General features: G+C 49.6%; 1 protein-coding gene across 12 annotated transcripts in view; it reads left to right on the top strand.

Moving 5' to 3' along the window:
• Positions 1–24,108, top strand: part of Pisd (phosphatidylserine decarboxylase) — a 39,700-nt gene that overhangs the window by 12,554 nt on the left and 3,038 nt on the right. For 3 of the 12 annotated variants that reach the window (XM_033762337.1, XM_033762340.1, XM_033762339.1), the window contains exons 2-4: positions 19,857–20,303; positions 21,756–21,921; positions 23,875–24,054. In XM_033762337.1, coding sequence (XP_033618228.1) covers positions 20,116–20,303; positions 21,756–21,921; positions 23,875–24,054 — 534 coding nt within the window. In that variant the 5' untranslated portion in view covers positions 19,857–20,115. The other 9 variants (XM_033762335.1, XM_033762334.1, XM_033762338.1 and 6 more) reach the window with 9 other exon arrangements.

Raw genomic sequence — 24,108 nt, 5'->3', positions numbered from 1 at the left:
TGCATAGTGACAAGACAGTGGAGTAGAATGGCCTCAGGCAATGTGAGGATTTGTTTTGTTTTTTGAGACTGGGTCTCACTATGTAGTTGAGACTGACCTGGAACTCACTATGTAGCCCAGGCTGGTCTCGAACTCAAGATCCTCCTGCCTCAGCCTCCCGAGTGCTGGGATGACAGGTGTGAGCCACCACACCGGGCTAAGCAATGTGAGGTTTTGAAGCACATATTGTCCTCTTGGGAGCTGGGGAGAGAAAAGCATGTAGGTTTATTCTTGGTTCATCTTTTTTTTTAATGTCTTTTTTTTTTTGAGACAAGATTTCACTATGTAATTCAGGCTGCCCTTAAACTCACTGTGTAGCCCAGACTGGCCTGGAACTTGAGGCAATCCTCCTGTGTCAGCCTCCTGAGTGTGCACCACCATGCCTGGCCCAAGTTGTACCATTTTGCGTTGCCACTAGCAGTATATTGATATTTTTGTGATCTTACTTGTCTGATTGATTTACTAGTTTTAGTAGCATTTTTGGTAGAAGTTTTCATTTGAGATACTTTGTGTGTGTGTGTGTGGTTTGTTTTTTTTTTTTGAGACAGGGTCTCACTATGTAGTTGATACTGAGACCTGGACCTCACTATGTAGCACAGGTTGGTCTCGAACTCACAGTGATCCTCCTGCCTCAGCCTCCCAAGAGCTGGGATTACAGGCGTGCACCACCACGCCCAGCTCTGAGATACTTTATTTTTCATGAGAAGTTTTTTGCTTTTGTTTTTCAGTGTTACCGGAGCTTGAATTTAGTGTGTCACACATGCTAGGCAAGCATTCTATCACTGAGCTACAGCCTCAGCCCCATTAGAACTTTTAAGTGATTCTTTTTATGACTTCCATTTCTCTCATTAGGCTCATGTTTTCCTTTCATCCTTCTTTATATAGCTGTCTGGAAACATTCTTTTCTCTTGATGTCACTGTCTTCTGGCATTTGTGATTCTATTACTATTGACCCAAATCAATCACATTTTCTTCCTTTAATGTGTGGTAATTTTGATAGTATGCAGTAAATTGTTTTATCTTTGAGTGTTGGACTTTGTTCTGGCAGGCAGGTAATTTATTTGTGTATCACTTTGATCCGTTCAGTCTTGTTTTAAAGCTTTTTGTTAGGATGAATTTAGAGTATCCTTTATTTTGGACTGGTTTAGCCCTACTGTGAAGGTGTTATCTTCTGGATTTCTACTGAATGAGTATTCAGTGAATACTTTAAAGTCTGGGTAGTTGAAATGCAAATATCTTGCCTTGTGTAAGCTCTGGGAATTGTTCATTTTATAGCACTGAGTATTTTTTTGCTTGCCTCGTGGAATTTAACCCAATATACACATGGCTTCATTTTTGTCAGAAGACTTAAGAGCCCCAAAGCAGATTTTTGGAGTTCTTTCTCTGAATAAGTTCCTTCTTTATGGTTTGCTGTCTTAAATATCTAGCTCTTTATTTTATTTTTTTGGAAAAGACAGGGTCTCACTATGTAGTTGAGACTGACCTGGTGTAAGACTTAAGTCTCACTTTTACTCCTGGAGCGTGAACAGCCAAGAGGCTTCCACGATGCTGGGCTCAGAAGCTCAGCGAGGCTCCAGGAGCTTGTTGGATAGCGAGAGTCACCCAGGAAGGAACACACCAGGCAAGTTGGCAAATAGACCTTTATTAGTCTGGCCAGACGGCACTCCCGAAGCCAAGTAGCTCAGAGAGGCGGCTAACTCGGACACAGAGGCCATTTTATATAGGGCTAAGGGGGGGTTTACACTTAAAACTTATAGGAAGAGGACAAAGGCAAAGAATCAGTTGATCTGAGCTAGTGGTCATCAAGCATATATACTTGACCGTCACGTACTAACGATCAGCAGATCGATTATCCATTATTCCATTTACAATTTAGATTATAATGTTCAGAACATTCAGCTACACGCAAGTAAGGAGTGGTGTGTTTTGTGTTGGGTCTCTGTGTTCACTACAGTTTCCATTTAGTTTCCCAGCTACTTCCAAGCAGTTACCTAACAATTCACAATTAATCAGTTATCCTATAAGGGATGGGGGGGAGCGACAGTCTCTAGGTTGTTTGCTGGTCAACATGGAGTCGCTCTGGTTCAGTCAGGCTCTTACACTGGAACTCACTGTGTAGCCCAGGCTGATTTTGAACTCACAGTGATCCTCCTGCCTCAGCCTCCCGAGTGCTGGGATTACAGGCGTGAGCCACCACACCCAGCTCTAGCTCTTTTTTTTTTTTTTTAATTAAAAAAAATTTTTTTTTTGAGGCAGGGTCTCACTATGTAGTGAGACTGACCTGGAACTCAGTATGTAGCCCAGGCTGGTCTCAAACTTACAGTGATCCTCCTACTTCAGCCTCCCGAGTGCTGGGATTACAGGTGTGCGCCCCCACACCCTGCTTGTAGCTCTTTATTGATGTGAAGTCACTTGGGTGTGTTATAACCAGGTAGGGATCATTTCAACAGGGACTCAGACGGGGCTTTTTATCATGTATTGGGAGTGATTTCTCATAGAAACAATCATTTAGGCTGGGCATGGTATCACAGAGCTACACTTGGGAGGCTGAGCCAAGGGGATTGCTGTTAAGTTTGAGGCCAGCTTGGGCTTCATAGTGAGTTCAAGACCAGCTTGGACTACACAAGAAGACCCTGTCTCAAAAAAAAAAAAAAAAAATCACACAAAAATACTAAATTAAAAAAAAAAAAAAAAAGCAGCAGTCATTTAACTCCCACTTAAGAATCGGTTCTGGGCCAGGGATTTAATTTAGCTCAGTGGTGCCCCCCGCCTGCCTCTCAAACACAAGGTCCTGACTTTGATCCCCGGGCACACACACACACACAGGCACACACACACACACACAGGCACACACACAAAAGAATTATGTGCTCCTATGTTTTGCAGTTATAAAAGACTGTTTTTAATTCAGGTAGGCCAGCTTGAACTATACATGCTGCAGTCATCCAGGAAGTTCTTTGCGTGTGGCCTTGGTTTAGTGGTGGTATCTCTTTGCTTGCTAGACAAATGGCAAGAAGATTCCAAGAGGATGGGAAACACAGCTTTGTACAGAAGACACATTAATATGAAACATGGGATTGAGGGACGTGAAACTGATGACCCCTCATCTCCTGGGGAGCGGAGCTAGAGGAGAAAGTTCTGGAGCCCGCTCTCATTCACCTCACTTCTGTTGGTCTTTGTTGCCTCTGTCTTGTGGGCTCATTATCTATTTGCTTATGTACCCCTTTGTTCCTTCTTCTCATTTTCTGTGTCATTGTGCAGTCTAGACTAATGGCATCCCCTCCTCCCCTCCACAGAAACCATGCCAGAATATTTTGGTAAAATATTTACAAGAATCTTAGGGGTCTCCTTTCTGTTTGCCAATACCGTGTCTTGTTTTTTCTCCCAATACCTTCTCTTGGTAAAATACAGTGTTTAGCTCAAGCTGCCTTCACAAAATACCACAAACTGGGTGACTTAAAAAACAAATTTATTTTGTTAATCTGAAGTCTGTCAGTCCAAGATCAGGGTTCTAATATGGTTGAACTCTAGTCAGGGCTTTCTTTGTGAGTTACAAACTGTAGCCTTGTGTTCTCACAGGTCTGAGAGAGAGAAAAAGCAAGCTTTCTGGTATCTCTTTTACCATAAAGCTACTAATCCCATCGTGAGGACCCCACCCTTGTGACTTTCTTTAACCCTAATTACTTCCCAAGGGCCCCATCTTTAAGGTACGATTCAGTGACATTAAGTACATTCAGCATTTTGCAGCAGTCACCACTAACCATTTCAAGGACTTTTTCATTCTCCCAGTCACAAATTCTTTTACCCTGTCTGTTTTTGGTACTGGGGATCCAACTCAGGAGCTTGTGCTCAGGCAGAGGAACCACTGAGCCAAATCCCCGGCCCGTAAATAATTCTTAAACCCATTAAACAGTACTCTCCATTCTTTTCTTCCTTCAGCCCCCTGGTAACTGTTGTTCTAATTTCATTCACTATGAATTTGCTCATTCTGGGTATTTTATATAAGTGGAATCATACATTTCCTGTCTTTTCAATAAATTTTTTTTTTTGGTACCGGGGATTGAACTCAGGTCTGCACGTGCAAGGCAGGCTGCAACACTGCTCCGCTAAATCCCTGGTCCTCTCTAATTTTTAATAGATATGCTTGTTTTGTATCTTACCCTCTTTGCCTTCTGTATGTTGCAGTATAGGATAATTTTATGATACTGTGTGATAGGACCGTAAGTGGTTCTCCACATTAGATTCTGGCCTGTAGTAGGTTTTGCCATTTTGATTAATGTTGCACAGTACATCTTTGCACTTAGGCCTTTTCCTCATGGTGATGCCTAGGTGTGGATTTGCTGCCTGAAGGGGTATGGGTGTTTTCATGATTTGTGTCATGTGTTTGATTTGTTGTGATTATGTCCATTGTAGTTGTTCTTTTATCTTTTATCTTTTTTTTTTTTTTGTACCAGGAATCAAAATTGGAACCTTGTGCTTTGTGAGGCAGGCGGAACCACTGAGCTACATCCCCTGTAGTGGGTCTTTTATATGGTGAACATATCTCTTTGTCTGTCTGTCTAGTGACGCGGCCTCACTACACAGTCCAGGCAGACAGGCCAGTTCTGAGTGCTAGGATTACAGGTGTGTGCCGGCGCCCCTGGATTCCTTTTTTCTTGAGTTCACTTGTTCATTTCCCAACACTGAGTTTCTTCTCTTGAGATCCACTCGGTACAGAAGCAGGGTTTCCAGTGTGAATGGTGGGACACCTGAGACCCGTCAAGTGGTTAAAATGCCTTGAGGGAAATGTACACACGGAAAAAGCCAGCACTCCTCAGAGGGCGGAGCTGTTTTATTGAAGCAGTGTTTTACCAAAGCAATCAGAGAAGGAGAAGGATGGCCTTGTTCAGCGCCACGGGAGTGGGGACCACAGGAGCAGAGGGGTGACCTGGGAGGCCGTCTGGAATGTTCTGAGCCGAGGCTTGAGATGGACAGGGCGCACCTGTCACGGCCGAAGACCACAGAACCCGAGTGGCTGGCTGCGCCAAACGCAGACGGGCCAGAGCTGCTCATCTTGCTGGGTCTTTCCTGGAGCGAGGGCCAAGTGGTCTAGGTTCTCTGAGGAGCGGGACGGCGGCCAGGGTGGAGGCGGAGGTGGAGGCAGGAGCTCTGAGGGTGCCCTGCTGGAGATGACAGCAGCTTGTTATCGGGACGGAATCGTGGAACTGCGGCGAGGGAAGTGATGCTGGGATAGGTTCTCCGTGTGTTTTGCAGGGAGAGTCAGCAGGTTGCACCGATGGCTTGATGAGGGAGAGGAAGAAAAATTGGAAGTGATTCATGTTTTGTGACTTGAGTAGGTAGAGGGTCAGAGTAGCTGAGCTGTAGAGGAAATAAGGAACATCGACTTTGGTAACTTGATACAGTTTTTTTGTTTTGCTTTATACTGGGATCGAATTCAGTAACGTATGCTTGCTTGGGAGGCGCAGTGCTACTGAGCTAAATCAGCAGCCCCTTGATAAAATTTTTATATTGCTTTTCTTTACATGTGGTCTCCAACGTTTTTCATATGTCATATGAAGTGTAATTTGTGGATTTTTGTTCATTTATCTGTGGTATATTTTATGCTTTTTTGAATGCTATAGTCATTTTGAGCTTTGTTTTAGTAAGTTAGATCCATAATTTTTAGCTTTTGGATTAATTTATTTATTAGTACCAGGAATTGAACTCAGGACCTCGCACTTGCAAGGCAGGCAGTGGCACCACTGAGCTAAACCCCCTGCTCTTGGCTTATAATTTTAGAAGATTCAGATCTTTCAAGCCTATATATGGATCCTAGGTTTAGAATGGTTGGTTTAGAAAATGATTAAACGATATTTTTCATGTCAGTGTTTTGCTTCACAGAATCATGTGGCTAGAAAGGATAACTTGAAACCATAGCCTGTCTTTGAAATTGCTTCCTAAGCCTCTTGATTGTTGGCCTTCTGTCACTATGACAAACCCCTGAAATAATCAATGTATAAGATTTATTTCATTAAAAAAATGAAAAAGTCCAATTTTGTAATGATCTGCTTAGCTTCCTGGCTCCAGCTATCACTGCCCACCTGTATCCCACCAAAGCCCTGAAGAGCGCTGTGGGGCTCCGTTGTGGGGTCCTTGCTGCTGTGTTTGTCCTCCCTCCCAGCTGTCACCATGCTGGCGCCCATCTGCCTGCTGGACTGGTTCCACTCGCTCTTCTGGAAGGAGGAGATGGAGCTGATGCTAGTGGGGATGTGGTACTCAGGCAGGATGACCTTTGTCAGTGTCATCATATTGATAGAGAAAACTTTAATAGCAAAAACCTAGGAAAGTCACCATGTAAGATAACTTCTGCCCTTCACTCTGTTTAGTTCAGAATTCATGGGCACCAGAGGCATCTAGTCTCCCTCAAAAGTTTTGTAAATGGCTGGGCGTGGTGGCACACGCCTGTGATCCCAGCACGTAGGAGGCTGAAGCAGGAGAATCGCTGTGAGTTCAAGACCAGCCTGAGCTACATAGTGAGTTCCAGGTCAGTCTCAACTACACACTGAGACCCTGTCTCAAAATAAAAAAAAGAGTTTTGTAAATGAAAAGAACCATTGTTAGCTTTGCTGTCCAAACACAACCCCTTCCCCTTGGCTAGAGTAGATAACTAAATGAATTATAAAGGTAACTTCCCCTAACAAAGTGCTACATCCAGTTGAAGTTCAACTGCCTCTCATGTTTTTGAGTATCAGCAGTGTGAACTGTGGAACTGCAGTGTAACCACCTGAATGAAATCGAGGCTGTAAAACCCTATAAAAGGGGAGTTGTAGCCCAGCACTGGATGATCAGGGGCACCGCCATTAGGTGTCATGGATCCCCATCGATGGAGTAAGCGTTTGTTGTTTTACTTCCATTCTGCTGCCTCTCTCTCTGTCACTCGCCAGTTCCTTCTGTAACAATGTGAGGTCACTTCAGTGAAGATATGATTCCCGCAGTGGTCTTCAATATGCAGAAGGTACTTAAAGGTAACGTTTCAATAAAGATCTGGGACGTAAGACAACCGATTCCGGAAACTGGAAAGGGCATTGCGAGGGGAGTACTGGTATTGTTTACATGACAGATGCTGCAGATCATGAAAGGAGAGAATCTTTAGGGCCGGGGATTTAGCTCAGCGGTTCGGTGGCCTGCCTTGCAAGCGCAAGGACCTGAGGTCAATCCCCGGTACCAAAAAACAGCAACAAAAAAAAGAGAGAATCTTTACGTAAACCATTGTCACAAGGAATTCCTGTAGTATTACTTGAAAAGCGGGGAGCTTCCAAATGCCTCAGAGGAGAAACTGCTAATTAAAAAAAATGATTGTGGGGCCTGGCATTTAGCTCAGTGGTTCTGCTGCCTGCCTTGTAAGTGTGAGGTCCAGAGTTTGATCCCCAGTTACACCCCCATGTGTTTTCTCTTCAGGATAGAGGAATTTGCTGCTATTCACTTTCTTGTAAAGAAAAGGATGATATAGATATCACACTTCAGTGGCTTATTCTAGAAAAAGCTGAAACATCTGAAGTCTCCCAGTCCTCTGCAGTGCTTCCCAGGATACAGCCCTTCCTAAACTCAAATTGTCCTTTCCAGAGTTTATTTCTCATGTTCATCGCTGAAGATGTGTAATCCTGTTCCTCCATAAAGAATCAACTAGCGTTGTCATGATGAAGTCAGCACACACAAAAGGGCTTCTCACACACACTTGTGTTAAATAGCGTGTAGCTTTGAAAACAGAACGCAGAGCTGGGGATTTAGCTCAGTGGCACCACTGCCTTCCTCGCAAGTACAAGGTCCTGAGTTTGATCCCCGGTACCAAAATAAATAAATAAAAAGCATGTATTTTAATATCTTAAATCCAAAAAGTTGTATATTTTCATTCTGATCTTCCTGGACCAGATTTTTTTTTTCTTTTAGTATTGGGGAATCAAACTCAGGTCCTTGTGCTTGTGAGACAGGCAGCGGAACCACTGAGCTAAATCCCCGGCTGGATCAGATTTTTATATTGATCTTCAGTAAATATAATATTTCATTATTTAATTATAGAGTCCAATATCTTAATATTGATAGTGACTTGATACAGCATGAAGTTTCTAGTGCCAGACACAGTGTTTAGAAAATCTTAGGTGTAGTGGTGCATGCCTATAAATCCCAGCACTCTGGGGGCTGAGGCAGGAGGATTGCCATAAGTTCTGGGCTATTTAGTGAGTTCAAGGCCAACCTGAACTGCTACAAAGCAAGACCCTGTCTCAACAAAAAGAAAATCTTTTTAAGCCTGATTCTTGCAGGATTTAAACATACTTAATCTCATAAATGCATGTGAAATACCTAATTATACATTGAAAAATGCTCTGCAAACAGTGAGCAGAGGCACCAGTTTTTTACACTGCAGAGATCCTACTGATGAATTTTCTGTTTTCTTGAGACAGGCTCTCACTATGTAGCTGAGACTGACCTGGAACTCACTTTGTAGCCCAGGCTGGTTGAACTCACAGCAATCCTCCTGCCTAAGCCTCCCGAGTGCTGGGATTACAAGCGTGTGCCACCACCATCAGGCTTACCTGATGAATTTTTTTTGTTGTTGTTTTTGTTTGTTTGTTTGTTTGTTTTGTTTCTTGAGACGGTCTCACTATGTAGTTGACACTGACCTGGAACTTACTATGTAGCCCAGGCTGGTCTCAAACTCACAGTGATCCTCCTGCCTCAGCCTCCCAAGTGCGGGGATTACAGGGGTGTGCCACCATACCCAGCTCTAGTCTTTTTTTTTCTCCCTTGGTCCTAGGGATTGAACTCAGGATCTTGCACTTGTGAGGCAGGTGCAGGTGCCACTGAGCTATATCCCTGGCTATAGGAGCTCCAGTTTTTGCTTTGAGCCTTGCTTCCTGGCTCCAGTGCAGATCCCTCAACCTGTTGGCCCAGATCCTTTACCCGACCTATACTGGCTTTCTAGCTTCCACCACTGGCCTTTGGGCCTTCCTGGTGCAATCTTTGATACAGACTTCATGAGACATTGCCTTGGGCTGTAGTCTTTAAGTGGACTTGTACAGGAGGACATTGCCATGGGATGCAGGCCCTCAGCTGGATTCTTTGGGTCTCTAGTGTGTGGACAGATCTCTTGCACGCCTCTGCATTTGATTTTCTGGGTATTATCATCCTATAAATTATACGTCCTGTATTAAATCTGTTCCCTGAAAGTCCTTGCTACAGTGGACCTCATAGCCAGCAAGCATTTCTCCACCTTCCCTGTCTTTCCCTTCTTCCCGAGGCATTTGGTGGATGCTTCCTTCCTTTCTTGCAATTAGATAGGTCAGGTAGAAGATGAATTTTCCATGGGGCAGAGGCTCGGCAGCAGAGATGGCCATGTAGACCCCCCACACCCCTGCAGAGCTGCTGTTGTGATCGGAAGGTGAGGGCTTCTTGGAACCTGCCCCACATTCTTGGGTCTGAGCTGTGCTCCCTCAGAGTTCCTTTGTGTTGCCTCTGCTTTGTGCACCTTGGTCTCAGGGGAGAGCTGTTTCATGGGTTACCACTACTGTGGTAAATTGCATTATTTCTCAGGGGCAGAGCAGTGGAGAGGGGTCAGAAGAGTGATTCTGTGGCCAACACGAGATCTAAGTCCTAATCATCTCAAGGACAGAAAGACAATCAAGACAAAAAGCTTTCCCAGGGTGAGTCTCTAGTCCTTAGTAAGTCTAGTCCTTAGTAACATGTCTCCAAAGACAAAAACAACCATATTGTCAAGCAGAAAACCAACCATCAGTTCAATCAAATGTGCTGAGTTCCTGTCTCACTAAATTGAAGAATGAGTTCCAAAGGACAAAGAAGGTTAAGAGTAGGAAGGGTTTATTGGGGAATAGGAACAGCTCCTGAGAACAGGAGGAGTCCCAAGTGGGTTGCCCTAATTTTTAATTTTGAGACAGGGTCTCAGCCACTAAGCTGCCTAGTATGGCCCTAATACTCATGATCTTCCTGCTTCAGCCTCCCAGAGTGCTGGGATTATAGGCATATAGTTAATTAGAAGGATAGGGGCAGGCGTGGTGGTGCACACTTGTAATCCCAGCACTGGGGAGGCTGAGGCAGGAGGATCGCTGTGAGTCAGCCTGGGCTACTTAGTGAGTTCCAGGTCAGTCTCAACTACCTAGTGAGACCCTGTCTCAAAAAACAAAAACAAAAAAACAAAACAAAACAAAGGACAGGAAGTTGGTAGTGTCTACAGACCCCAAGTCATTGTGACATTTTGTGTTGGGTGTGTTAGGAAAGTGCATAATTGTACAGTTTAGTGACTCCTGGGATTTTCTATTAATATCTGGAGTATTCAAGTTCCTTACAGCATGAAGTCTAGTAACAACTTCCCTGTGTTCTCCAGCGTGTGGAGTTGGGTGGTGTCCTCTTTCCTGGACCAGCTCACAGAAGCACCCATGGTGGGAAAGCTGGGCTGATGGAACGTGGTGTATGGGGGAGGCAGGGTTGCAGAGGAAGAAGCTAATGGAAATGTTCTCTGGCCACCACCTGTAAGTCACAACTCAGTCCCAAGGATTTTTCCTCCTCATCCAAGACTCACTGGCCCTTGGAGGTGACTGTGGAAACAGGAGGGACTTTGGCTGCAAAGCCAGCCTTGATTGACAACTGCCTTCCCTTGTCAGCCTTGGAGAGCTCCAGGGAAACACCATCACCCAGGCAGAGCTGGACACATGGGGCATGTAATGCAGCTGGGCTGAGTGGACAGGAAATGAGTTTATGTTTCAGTCCTGATCTTCCGTGTGGAGCAGCTGCAGGGTACCTGCTGTGGGGTACACACTGACAGCAGCTTTGTATGTTCCCCTCAAATCGGGAGAGAGTTTGTGTGGAGAACATCACTTTTGAATCTTTCTCTCCAGTAATATTATTTATTTTTGAAATCATTGTTCATGTATTCATTAATATATTGTCACACTGAGGTTCTTTTGGGGGGGTGGTTTTGAGACAGGGTCTCACTATGTAGTTGAGACTGACCTGGAACTTGCTATGTAGCCCAGGCTAGTCTTGAACTCAAAGCGATCCTCCTGCCTCAGCCTCCCGAGTGCTGGGATTACAGGCGTGCGCTACCACACCTGGCTCCACATTGTTTTCTATGCACTATGGTGCTTATTCTATTTTGTACTATTAGATACACATATTTTTAAAATCTTTATGAAGAAATTATTTTCTGAAAAAAACAATTTTGTTACTGTTCTCTACCAACAAACTGGAAACAACTTTCCTCCAAATCAACAAATTATTGAAATAACTCTGCTTAATGGCAACATCTCTAAAGGCCTAGTTTACACAGTTCTAGTCTGTGTAACACTTTTCCACTGTTACATGGTATATAATCAGAACATTTTTGTAATAAACATTTTCTCTTTGATATGATTCAGAACAGTTTTCTCATACTCCCCTGCAATTACTCAGATACATTAAAAATGTATCCAGTAATATAATTTAGAGGGTTTTCTGGGATTTAAAGTTCTTTTTTTTTGGTACCAGGGATCAAACTCTGGTCCTTGTGTTTGCTAGGCTGGTGGCGGCACTGCTGAGCTAAATCTCTGGCCCTCTTCTAATTTTTAATTGGACACTTTTAGTGCTGGGGATTTAGCTTACTGGTGCCGCGACCTGCCTTGCAAGCGCAAGGTCCCAAGTTTCATCCCCAGGACCATAAACAAAACAAAACAAAAATTGGACACTTCTAAATGGAAGAGTTGAGAGAGTGAGTTAATTGGATATGCACCACCTCGGTGGAATAGTTGTTAGTGTTTTTGTAATGTCTGCTTTATCTCCTTGCCTGTACATTTTATCTTTCTCTGAGTTCTTTGGAAGTACATTACCAGCATTAGGAAACCAATCCTCTACATAATGTGCATCTGACCATAAAAATAAGACGAGTGTGATGATTTGGTTTTGGCCTGAGCGTGGAGTCCTGTAGTGAGCGAGGTCTGAGGTGGTAGGGGAGCAGCCATGCAAACGACAGGGAAAGAGCCAGGACTATTCACTGTTTCACACAGTCATTCAGTGAGAATGATGTGTAGGTAAATACCTGCTCGCATATAGGGAGGAGGTAGAGATCTAGTACTATATTTTATTTCATGACTGGTAGGTGTTGAGAAAATACAAGAGGGCAAAGAGGTTGGCAGGGAAACAGCTGAATTTCTGGAGCAGTTTTCGTACAGTGCTGGAAGGGCAGGGGGAAATCGCAGAGTCTCTAGGTGACCCCTCCTTTGTTGTGTGTGTGAGGAAGTGTGGCGTGCAGCTACTTCCCTGGTGGCATTGCCAAACCCCAGGCCCCTGACCCTGACTCCAGTCCTTTTACCTCTGCCTTCCTCAGCCCAGGTATAGCTCTGTGCCTGAACTTCTTCAGAACTGCTCCCCAAGCTTTGAGCAGTCCTTATGTGAAGAGCTGAAGATGTGGAACTTAAAAACAACATCAGACTCCTGGGCCAGAAGCAGTTCCAGGGTGGTGACTCAGACGCTCTTGGTGTGAAAGGAAGTTTTCTGCTAGTCTTCTCCACACAACAGTACCCACCTTGGTGCCTGGGCAGGTCCCCTAGGGAGCTGCTGGGGGGCTCTGCATGGACAGGGAGCATACTACAAGTGGTCCATTGTGGCTGCCAACACGCATCCCTCAGCAGGAGAGGGGAACTGGATAGGGCCTGCAGAACCTTATGTAGAGAGAGATCTCCTGAGGGACTGGCTTGTTTGGGCTCCCTGCCTAGACTTCTAGGATGACCTGCCTATGGTTCACGTAGTAACCTGAGATACTGACCCTCACTAGTGTTCCGTGAAGGGCCCCAGCTGACTCCCAGCATATGAGCATTATCTAAGGGCACCTGCTACCCGTCTCCCTTAGCTATTTTCATCCCCTAGTGCAGGACATCCTTTTGGGGTAATGGGTGCTTGAAAATTTCCCAGCAGTGACTTAGCAGACAGCACTCATGGATGATTGAGATCCCTGTCTCCATCTTCAGGTACTGGTAGCCAAATGGCCTCGGGGTTTGCAGAGCCTCCCGGTGGCACTAGATGGCAGTCCCACCCAGAGGAGTCTCACATGGGTGTAAGGAGTGGAAATTCAGGACTCATTGGCCCGAGGGAACCTCTTTCATGGTGGAAAAATAACTTACCAGAGGGATTTTGTGTTTTTTCCAGAAATCTGTTTGTTAATTATTGAGCATTTCCCTACTGAAAAGATGTATAGTCGGGGGCTGATCTCAGTGCAAACAGTGGTGGGTTGGCTGGTTTGTGGATTTTCTAAATACCAGAGTCTTAGAATGATTAGGGAGCCCTAGTAGCCATTCTGCCCGGTGGAATGTCCAAGTTTGAGATTCCTTGGCAAATGGAAGGCAGAGTTTATATAAAACCAGGGCTTTTGATCCACAGATCTCCTTTTCCCTGTATGAGTTGAGCTAGGTTCCATACTGTATTCAGTGGGACCCGAGAGGCTTGGTCTGCAACTATTGGGGACTTTGAGGAATCAGGGTGGTTTTCTGGGACCTTACCGTTTCTGTAATTTGACTGGGAATGTAGCTTAGTGGCACAGCGCCTTCGTGGCAAACTTGAGGCCCTAAGTTTGATTCCTGGTACAAAAGAAATCTGGAATTTGGCAGTGCTGGGATGATCACTGGTGCATGCTATGACTTAGGCTAAGAGAACATGAGAGGCAGCTTATATATGTATATGTGTAAGGTGTTTGCCCGCCCTGTACCAAAACCGGAGGCCCCTTAGGGCTGAACTTACAGGCTTGCTGTGCCTCTCCATTCCCACAGGTGCATTGTAGGTGGAGAATATCATGGAAGTTACTGAGGGAGGCCCTGATGTGTGTTCTCCCCGCTGCTGTAGCTGTCTATAGCTTGTCACATAGTACTTGCTTGCATTGGACCCATGTGGGGAGGGCAGGTGTGTGGGGCTGTGTTGCACCTCACCTTTGGATTCTTTTCCAGGCCACCTGGGCCACCTATTCCATCTCTTCACAAGCTTTATAGGAGCTCTCATGTTCAGATGAGAAAGATGATTAGAAAGGAAATACTCAGTGGTCACAAGGAGTTTGGGTTGAATTGTGCTGTAGTAGCTCAGCAAGAAAAGACAGTCTTCTGAGGCCATCTGGCTCCATGTCATGAATGAGGCACCTTAGTGATCTCCACAGCCTTCTTCCCCTTCCTCTAGAAAATGTTAAGTTGTTTCATTCCACGTGTGAATGTGCTGTGTTTGCTGGGCATGTGCCTGGCACCCTGTGGCAGTTGACTCAGCGGACATGGGGAACCCTCTAATCCAGGGGGGAGGTACAAAGACATCCCCTTCATCCCAGCAGAGGAGAGTCCTGTACTTCACCTGTCTGTCTCTGTCTCTCTCGTTTTGTTTTGTTTCATTTTAAACAAGAACTTTATTTGAACATCAAGACACTTAAAGGGAAAATTATCTAGTATTCTTTTTTTTTTTTAAGGTAATTTACTCCTACTTAAGGACAGGTTGCTCCACATGTAACAGCTACCTAAAAAAAGTTATAAAATTGCCCTTGGTTTTACAATAATAATTGAAAACATTAAAATTCTCCAATCAAACAAGGTAGGCAAGGATTTCTATGTTTAAAAAAATCTTTTCTGGGCCAGGAATTTAGCTCAGTGGTTCCGCCACCTGCTTCGCAAGCTCAAGGAACCGAGTTCAATCCCAGTACCAAAAAAAACCTTTTCTGTTAAAACAGTGAGAGCAGCCGGGCGTGGTGGCACACGCCTGTAATCCCAGCACTCAGGAGGCTGAGGCAGGAGGATCACTGTGAGTTCGAGACTAGTCTGGGCTACATAGTGTGTTTCAGGTCAGTGTCAACTACATAGTGAGACCCTGTCTCAAACAAACAAACAAAACAGAGCAAAATAACCTACTGGAATATAAAGATTAGCACTGATGAGCACAGCACTAATGGAGAAAGGATTATTTTCACAGATCCAGTACTTCTCCATCCTATCTCCGTTTGCTGTTGGTCGAAACATCATTGGCCATTTAGTTTTTAAAACAGCAGTATTCTTGTGCACATATACCAGATACTTTATGTACAGTAAAGGAATGGGGAAGGGGTAAAGGAAGGAATGGAGAAAGCTGTGCTATTATAGTCAGGATGTGGTGGGACCAAATTGCAGTTTTCTAATTGAGAATGTATTCTTGGGCTGTAAGGACAGCGTTCTGGAGTAGAGTTGTTGCAGTTTAGTGAACACCTCGTCTGCTGCTGGAGCACATCAGTGACCTTTACCCTCCATTTCCAAATGTGCAGATGTCTCTTTCATTGATTGGCTATCAAATTGGAATCTGATCTACCTCGCCTGTGGCTCACAATAGACTTTCATTAGTTTATTAAGTGGTGTGTGCATTTTTTTTTTTTTTTGGTTTGTTTGTTTTTGGTACTGGGGATTGAACTCTGGTGCTTGTGCTTGCAAGGCAGGTGACGGAACCACTGAGCTAAATTCCCAGCCCTGTGCCTCTGAATTGTAAACTGGACCAAAGAACCATCCTGCCCCACCACCTTCAAATTGCTTCCCAAACGCAAGGTCCTGAGTTTCATCCCTGGCACCCCGCCAAAACTGATATGATCCTTGTTTGCAGGGGTTGTTTGTTTGAGACAAGATCTTGCTTTGTAGTTCAGGCTGGCCCTGAACTATGTAGCCTAGGCTGGCCTCAAACTCGTGGCAATCCTCCTGCCTCAGCCTCCTGAGTAGTGCTGGTATTATGAGTATGCGCCGTTTGTCTCAGTCTTGACCCCCCTCCTCAGGTTTTTCCTGGGCCATCTCGAGGTCCTGAGTCTTCTGAGTTGCCTCTTCACAAAAACCTGGTCAGAAGGAGCACACAAAGCCGCTCCTGCGGATGGGCGGCCGAGAGAGAGAGAGGGCACCTGTTTTATTTGTTTTGAGACAGGGTCTCCCTTTGTAGTTCAGGCCGGCCCGAACTCCCATTGTAGCCCAGGTTGACTTCAAACTCACGGTGATCCTGCTTCAGCCTCCAGAGTGCTGGGGCTACAGGTGTGTGCCGCCACACCTGGCTCTTGCAGTTTTTTGAGCTTAACACTGCTTTTGTTCACTGCTCTACATCTCTTTTTGAGTCTGAGTCTTTTGTCTGTCACAGTATCCCAGCCTAGAGGACGGGGGGAAGGGTGGGGGCAGGCGGCAGCCTCTGGGGGCGCCAGAGCCGGAGGGACTGCGCCCCAGGAAGGGCGTTGCCTGACCTGACCGGAGGGCGGAGCCCCTGCCGGCCGATCCCCCTCCCGGGCCGTGGCTCCTCCCCTTAAAGGAGCCCGTGCGCTCCCCAGGCCTGGCAGGCGCTCGGGAGGAGCGGTGGCTTTAACTGCTGTAACGGTGCCGCTGTCGCTCTCCTGCCCCCGCCCCCCGGGCCCTAGTGGCTGGAACCCGAGCTCCCACCACTCCCGAGCCGTCCGGGCCAGAGCTGGACGAGTTGGAGGCCCGAGCCGGAAGCAAGCCGGAGTAGGACTCGCCTGCCGTGAGTGACCCACGGGAGCCACAGGTGCCCTCCGGCAGAGGCAGTTTCTCAGGAAGGTGCCCTGCCCCGCCCCGGCAGCTAGGAGGGATGGGGCCCCCTGGGCCCGAGGGACCTATTCGGACGGGGTGGGTCAAGTTGTGGCCGTCTGCAGCCCCTGTCAGATCCCGGGACTCGGCTGCGTGAGCTCACTTCCTCCACGTTCTGTAACATCCTCTGCTGGCAGCGTGACGGGAAGTGAGGCAAATGCTGGAAGCGCTGGTCTAGCACAGCCCGCTGCCCCGGGCCCCTAGTGAGCCTTTCCTCAGATCTGCTTCCTGCCCGGGGGTGGGGGTGGGGGCTGGCACCTGAAGGGGACGGAAGTAGACCTTTCTTTCGTCTGGAGGCCCAGAGGTCCAGACTTGCCAGGCTCCGTGTCACCGTCTGATGGCTGGGAGCAGGGGGCACACAGCATCTTAATAGGGTTCCCCACCGGTGCCAGAACTTTTTTCTTTGGGAGACTGAGAAAGACCCAGACAGGTCTAATCTGTTATCCCCACCCCCTTACGTGAGTCCCCTGAACCACTGGTTTGATGACGGGCCCCTCTGGGTCCTTCCCTGGCCCCTCTTACCCTCAAGGCTCCAGGATGACTCAACTGTTTTGCCAAGGGAGAGTGCATTTTCTGTTCCCTTATTTGCAAAGTTTTATCCACTCCTAGCCCTGGGAGTGTGAGGGAGGAGGGGTTGGTCACCCCACTGGGTACAGCTGCTGGGTGGCCCTGCCTTAGGGGAGCTGGGGAGGAAGTGGTCCTAGCCCAGCGGAGTGAGGCGATGTGGTCAGTGGCAGTAGACATGTGATCTGGGCACCAGAAGCTTGAGCCTAGGCTTCAGGAGCGGTGACCCTGGCCCTCAGGTACGAGCCGCCACAGCTGTATGTCGTGAAGAGCTGACCCTTACACCTGTGGTCACATCAGCCATTGCTTCCTACTTACAGGGCAGCGCTTTCCCCTGTGGTTTGGGCAACCGTTTCAGAACCCGCACCTAAGGCCCTACCTTTCTTTTTCCAGAGTGTGGATTTGCTTTTCTAGAAAGTAAGGTGAGGTATTAGGAACTAGGGTGGAATGAGGCTTTCTGGGCAGCTTGGTCTGAACCTTGAGAGAAGTAGGTGGGAGAGATTTCCCGGATGAACACCCATGACTTGCCAAGCCCTCCCAAGCTCTTGGGCAGGGGTGAAGGCGGGCAGCCCGAGCCGCAGTGACCACATTGTTGGCCACCACAAAGCTCTCTGGGTTGTGTTCTAGGTGCCCGGCCCCAACATCATGGCAGAGCTTTAAAGTCCCACGGTCACAGAAACTCACCTTCACAGAATGTGCGTGGCTCTCAGAAGGGAGGGAAGATGTCAGCGTCCCCACTGTGCCCAGCCTCAGGTCCCCCTCTTTGCATGGTCCCCAGTCCGGGCCTGAGTACTCAAGGGTCAAAGAGGGTGAAGTCTCTGGCTTTGAGTCCAAGGGCAGTCACAGGTAGAGGGCAAGTGGACTCTGAATGGGGAGGCTGGAAGCACCGCTGGGCAAGAAGCAGCTCTGCCTGAGACATGAGGCAGAGACTGCAGGGGCTCCTTCCCTTCCTTTCTGCAGCTCTGAGCCAGTGGCCAGCCTTCAGGGCCTTGGATAGTGTTTGGGGGAACTTGGACGCCTTGCTCTCGATGTCGATGCCCCACTTTAGAAGAGGGAGAGCAATGATGACGACCAGGACCTGTGCCTGTCCCTGCCTTCCCCCGTGAGCCAGTACAGTTGGGTGACCCAGCTCCTCAGGGCAGTTCTTACTGTCTTTACAGAAGCAGCTCCTCAGGCTGGTCCCCTTGAGCTTCTTCTCCGAGGCAGGAGTACTGCCATCTAGCCTGCCAGATCTCTGGCACCAAAGGCCTCTGGTCTTCAGCAGGGACTAACCTGGACAGGCACGGCCATGAGAGAATGAGATGCCAGAGTAGTTACCACAGGAATCTGCTTTGAGAACCAAGCTGGATTTATGGGCTCCTGCCTGACACATTCAGTGCTCTTGTAGTTAGTGTTCCACAAGGTAGGACAGTAAAGAAAACCTGTCGAGGTTGGGGCTCCCAGAGTCCCCTTCTCCCATCCCATCCCACAAGGCCATGCTTGCCTCCCTACGAATCCTGGTGTAAGCTCAGCTCCTCTGCTCCCAGCCTGTGCTTTATAGAGCAGAGAAAGAGCCTTCTGTGGAGCTAGACACCAGGCTCACCCTGACTGCCTAGCTTCCCTCGGGCCTGTTTCCCTGGCCGCTGGGGAGTCTGGGGCCCCAGGAATGGTGGCTGTGCGCTCCATACATAGGCAGAATGGAGTGACCTGACCATGGCAGATAGATCACTGTGGCTGGCAATGTTGCAGTGAGACCTCTTGCTCTGTCACTGTGTTAGCAGCACCAGCTGGTCCTCCCACGGATCCACTCTGCCTCAGCTAGCAGTTCTTGGGACCCACATTTCTTCATCCAAAGGTAGTGAGTGAGATGTGCCTGCTCCCTTCCCAGACTTGTGGTTGCAGTTGGAGGCCAGGTGGAGAGGAGTCACAGCAGCGGGGACATCCTTCCCTGTCACCTTGTGTCAGCCCACCCCACCACGCCACCGCAACCTTGACTGCCCTGGGCTGAGACAGCAACAGCTGTGGAATATTTGCTCTTCTCCCCCTGTTATCTGTGCAGTGGGAAGGCCAGGCAGGATGGTTCCTGTAGATGGATGGTGGGGGAGGAGCCGAGCCAAAGTGATTTTCTGAAGCAAAGATGAAAAAGCAGAGCAGAATGGTTTGGGCTTCCGTAGTAGCCTCTTCCCAGGGCCAGGCTGGATTTTCCAGAGGCCACCCAGTGCACAGCTCCAGAGGAGGCTGCGATGGGCTCAGAACTAGGTGTTGGGGCTCCAGGCTAGAAGAGAGCTGGAGCGGACCTGATGCCCAGGTTCTGACCAAGGTGTCTTGTTTGACAGCCAGCTACTTTCATTCTTCAGATACTGCTTTGTAACCTGAATGGAAAATGGGTCAGGTCCTGGTGAGGGAGGGGCCCCCAGCCTGGAGCACAGGGCTCAGATTCCCACCTTGTTCTTTTAGAGCCCTGTGGCGCCTGGAAGCCCCGGCGATGTCTGGTTCTCCTCCTGCCATAGATCTCTACAGTGTGTGGCCCCAGGGCCTCTTCTGCCTTCTGAATTAAGGGACTGGGTGAGCCGGGCACTGTGGCTCAGCCTGGGGCAGCAGGGAACAGGCAGGTGGCCAAGCAGAGTGGGCTGAGCGTAGGAGCTGCAAGCCTGAGCAACTGTGTGACCAGTGCCTGTCTGTTTGCAATAGCCTTGACCGTCCTAACCTGTGTCCTGTGAGCGACTGAGACTGAGCCGAGCCGGGAAGCGCCAGCCATCAGTGTCCCTTGAGAAGTGACAGCACAGGAGATCCTCCAGCAAGGGGGGAAGGGGAGGAAGGAAGGAAAAACAAAGGCGAGTGAGGGAGCGAGCCACAGCCAGCGCAGGAGCCTTTGCGCCGCCTCCCTGTGCCGGCCCAGGATGTGTCAGTCAGAGGCGCGGCGAGGACCAGAGCTCCGAGCAGCAGCGAAATGGTGAGATGCTGTCCACCGCCGCGTCCTAACCCTACTGTGCCCCGCCACAGCCTCCGGAAGGTCAGAGTTCACCTCCGCCGGCCTCGCGGTGGAGGTCGCAGTGGGGGGCCCGGGGGTCAGCCCCCACGGCTGGAAGGGCCTGGCGAGGGCGGCCTGAGTGCCCTCAGTAGCAGAGCCCGCTTCAGGTACTTGGGCCTCCAGGAGGGGTCGGGGGGAGGTGGCCTTTAGGTGGGGTTTCCAGGCCCCTTCTCCACATCCAGACCACTGCTTCAGGCAGCCCACAAGAGGGGCCGCCGGGCTCCTCCTCCTGGAGGATTGGTCTCTGCTGCTCTGCAGTAAGCAGGGCCGGGAAGCCCCTGAGGGAGAGCGGTCATTTGTTTGTCTTCGCTTGGCCCCTGCCACCTCCCAGACCCTTTAAAGACCTAATAGAATGGGCTGGGGGAGAGAGGACAGTGGGGCATGTGGTGAGCCGCGGGGATGCAGCTCCTGCAGAGTAGAACCCCGCCTTCCTGACTGCAGCCCCGCTCCCGGCCGGAGGGCGCTCGCTCTGGTTTGTTCAGCTCTGAACTCTGCCAAGATGCCCCTTTGTTCCTGGGTTTGCCCAGCACTCGGGGAGCAGGGAGCTTAGTCGCAGATGGCAGTCTGACTGTCCAGCTAAATACAGTCATTTTGCAGAACGGAAAGCTGAGTCCTGAGGACCTTCTCTGAGTGGGTGGCAGTGTAGTTTTCTGATGGGTACCCTGAGGCTTTGGGAGTATTTTTGAGCCTAAGCATGTGACAGAGAGGACTTTGTTGCTGCTCAGGGGCCCCTCTTCTGCAACTCCCAGGAAGCTTGAGGCTGTGCTGAATGCTTGAGTTTGTGCTGGGGGAGTTGGGCAGAGGACCCACTACCTTGTTGAAGGAAGCCTGGGGTCATGTACGTGGCTGGCGGTGCGCTCCCCCCACACCTATGGGTGAGTTAGAGAACTTGTCCAGCTGTAGACAGACCGTGCAGGTAGGACAGTGGAATGGCTTTAGGGGTGTATGAGTGTGCATGTGCTCGCACACCCCTTGAGGTCTTACCTGGCCCCGTCCTTTAATCCAGCAGAGAAGGAAGCAGAAGGGCTGGGGCCATGATGAGATTTGCTCAGGTCCTGCCGTGGGATGGGGACGAGACTCAGCAAGCATTCACCTAGCTGACCAGGTCACAGCACCGCGGTACTGTGCACTGTTGTGCTGTTTGGACTCAGGTCCCGGTACCTGTGCGGCAGAGCTGTCCTTTCTGCCCTCTCTGGCCCTGGGAGGCTGAGGGGATGAGGCAGGCTATCCACCTTGTCTTCCTTGTTCCGGGCTCTCCCGTGCTCAGAAGGTCCTCTGTGAAGTACCAGGAGCTGGGCCTGAACCTCTCTGTCCTGCTGCCCCCACTCCCGGTTCTCCTCAGCCAGTTGGCAGGTAGAGAGCCTGGGAAATGAGTCAGCCAAGTCCCTTGCTCAGAATAGGGTTGGGACAAGGGGCTGCTGCAGCACTTACTGGGCCCTGGCACTCCACTGGAGAGGCAGCTTGCCGAGGGCATGGGGACCAGGATGGCAGTGGTCAGGATGGGGTGTTCCCGGGTCCCTCTAAGACCCCAGCCCCTGACCTTGGCTTATGCCCTACAGGTTGCACTTTCCCCAGCTGGCCCTGCGGCGGAGGCTGGGCCAGCTGAGCTGTATGTCCAGACCTGCCCTGAAACTGCGCTCCTGGCCCCTGACGGTCCTCTACTACCTCCTACCCTTTGGTGCCCTCCGGCCACTCAGCCGGGTGGGATGGCGGCCTGTAAGTAGGGTAAGTGCGTGTAGGCCTCAGTAGAGGAGACAAAGAAAGGGACAGGTAGAAGTAGAGAAGCAGGGCCTTCACTCATGGTGGTTGCTGTAGGGTAGGTGGCATCAATGGCTGGGAAGCCCAAGGGAGCTTCTGAGGCCGGGTTCCTTGGTGTCCGTGTGGACCGAGTATTCAGGGTCCCTCATTTGCTCCTTGCCTGCCTCCCTGGTGCCACTGGGGGCTCTGCTTCTGGAAGGAATTTAGACTGGGCAATCAGAAAATGGTGACTCTGTGTTCAGGCAGAACAGAGCTTAGAGGCAATTTTGAGAAGAATCCAAATAAATCCCTGGATGCCAGAGATTTAGTTCAGGAATGGGACCATTAGTCTGAGGACACCCTGGAGGGACCAGGCTACACTGGCCCCACTCTGGGAAGATCTCGCTAGAAAGTTCCTGGAGGGTTCTCTCTTGCCCTCAGCTCCCAGGCAGGCTGACCCCAAGGAGGAAACCCTGCTTCTGGGCCCTTACAACCAGGATGGGTACAAGAGCTTCAGCACACTAAGGCGGCGCACTGGACATTAGAGCACATGGCAGCTGGTTGCCAAGCATGGCCTCAGGCAGTGGTAGTGAACCTGTGAATCAAGCGCTGCAGCTGTCTGTTGTCACTGCCCTAGGGTCACATAGCAGCCCTGGGCCACTCTAGGTGGTTGGGCATCCAGCTGGAAGGTGCAAGAACAGTGCTCTGTGAGCCACTGCCTTAGGGCCTCAGAGTGGTATTCAGAGTACACCTTGGGGAGTTGGTACTTGGTTGTGCTCAGGCGAAGCAGCATCAGTCAGAGGCAGTTCCTACTGGGCAGTGACACCTGATGTTTAAGAGGCTGCCCAGCTCTTCAGGAGAGCTCTGGGACCCCACCAAGTGGGACTGGTGCCCATCCCCAGGTGCCCCAGGCTGGAGGGATCAAAAAAGGACCCACGGGGGAAATTCCCATCTCCGGGGCGAGTCCTGGGTCCAGGCTGCTTCATTTACTGGCTCAGGTACAGGATGACCCTGAATGCCAGGCTTACCGTCGGGCCTATGAGTGGCAGCTGCCTCCACGGCCTTCACGAAGAAGCCTCAGCTTCTTGGTGTCTGGTGTCTGGGGACTAGGCTCCAGGCGGGGGTAATTGAGGCCAGGAGTTGACTGCTTTAGGCTGGCCGGATCAGGGAGCTCTATATTTGTTTTTTGGTACTGGGGATGGAACTTGGGACCTTGCGCTTGCAAGGCCAGCGGCGGAACCACTGAGTTAAATCCCTGGCCCCAGGGAGTGCTATATTTGGATGGACACTGAGGCAATAGGTCATGAGCCCCTCTGGGTCTTGGGCCATCTTGGAGTAGGCACACGACTCTGGACAGCAAATGGCATGTTTCTCATCCCCGTAGGCCCCTTGATGCAGCCCTCTAAGTGCTGGCTAGATCTGCAGGGCCTCTTAGGCCCAGAAGACACATCTGGCAGATTTACATCTAAAAATGTCCTCCTTGCCTCTGTGAAGAAAGGATGGTGTCCACTGCGGTCTGTAGATAGACCTGTCCCATGCTCCTAGGCGCCTCCTCCTTTGAGCGGTCTGGGATGGGAGCATCCTGTGCCGAGGACAGCACGCCACTGCCTCCTGCCGTAGTGTGTCTCGGGCTGGTACCATGTCCGTGTGTGATGTCCTGTTTCCAAGCAGTTAACATTGTTTGGGTCCATCTCCTCTGCTGGTACTAGGGCACTTGCTCTTTGACCTTTGCGAGAATTGAATAAAACGACCCGATCTGTGCGAACCTCTAACCTCAGGAGGAGTGGCGAGTGCAGTCTGGTTCCTAGTGAGAAACAGCCACATCACAAACGCAGCTGGGGCACCTAGGCCTTCCTGGTGGCCTCTGTTGGTTTTCCTTTCTTGTGGCGGGGGTGGGCTGGGCTGACAACTACACTTAGCCTCTTGCCCTGTGGCCTACAGGTGGCCCTGTACAAGTCAGTGCCGACACGTTTGCTGTCACGGGCCTGGGGTCGCCTCAACCAGGTGGAGCTGCCGCACTGGCTGCGCAGGCCTGTCTACAGCCTGTACATCTGGACCTTCGGGGTGAACATGAAGGAGGCTGCCGTGGAGGACCTGCACCACTATCGCAACCTCAGCGAGTTCTTCCGGCGCCAGCTGAAGCCACAGGCCCGGCCGGTCTGTGGTGCACAGTGT

This window comes from Fukomys damarensis, unplaced genomic scaffold, assembly GCF_012274545.1.
Source record: "Fukomys damarensis isolate Sample0158 unplaced genomic scaffold, DMR_v1.0_HiC HiC_scaffold_12, whole genome shotgun sequence".
In the NCBI taxonomy this organism is placed as follows: domain Eukaryota; kingdom Metazoa; phylum Chordata; class Mammalia; order Rodentia; family Bathyergidae; genus Fukomys; species Fukomys damarensis.
This window is presented reverse-complemented; position numbering and strand designations above follow the sequence as displayed.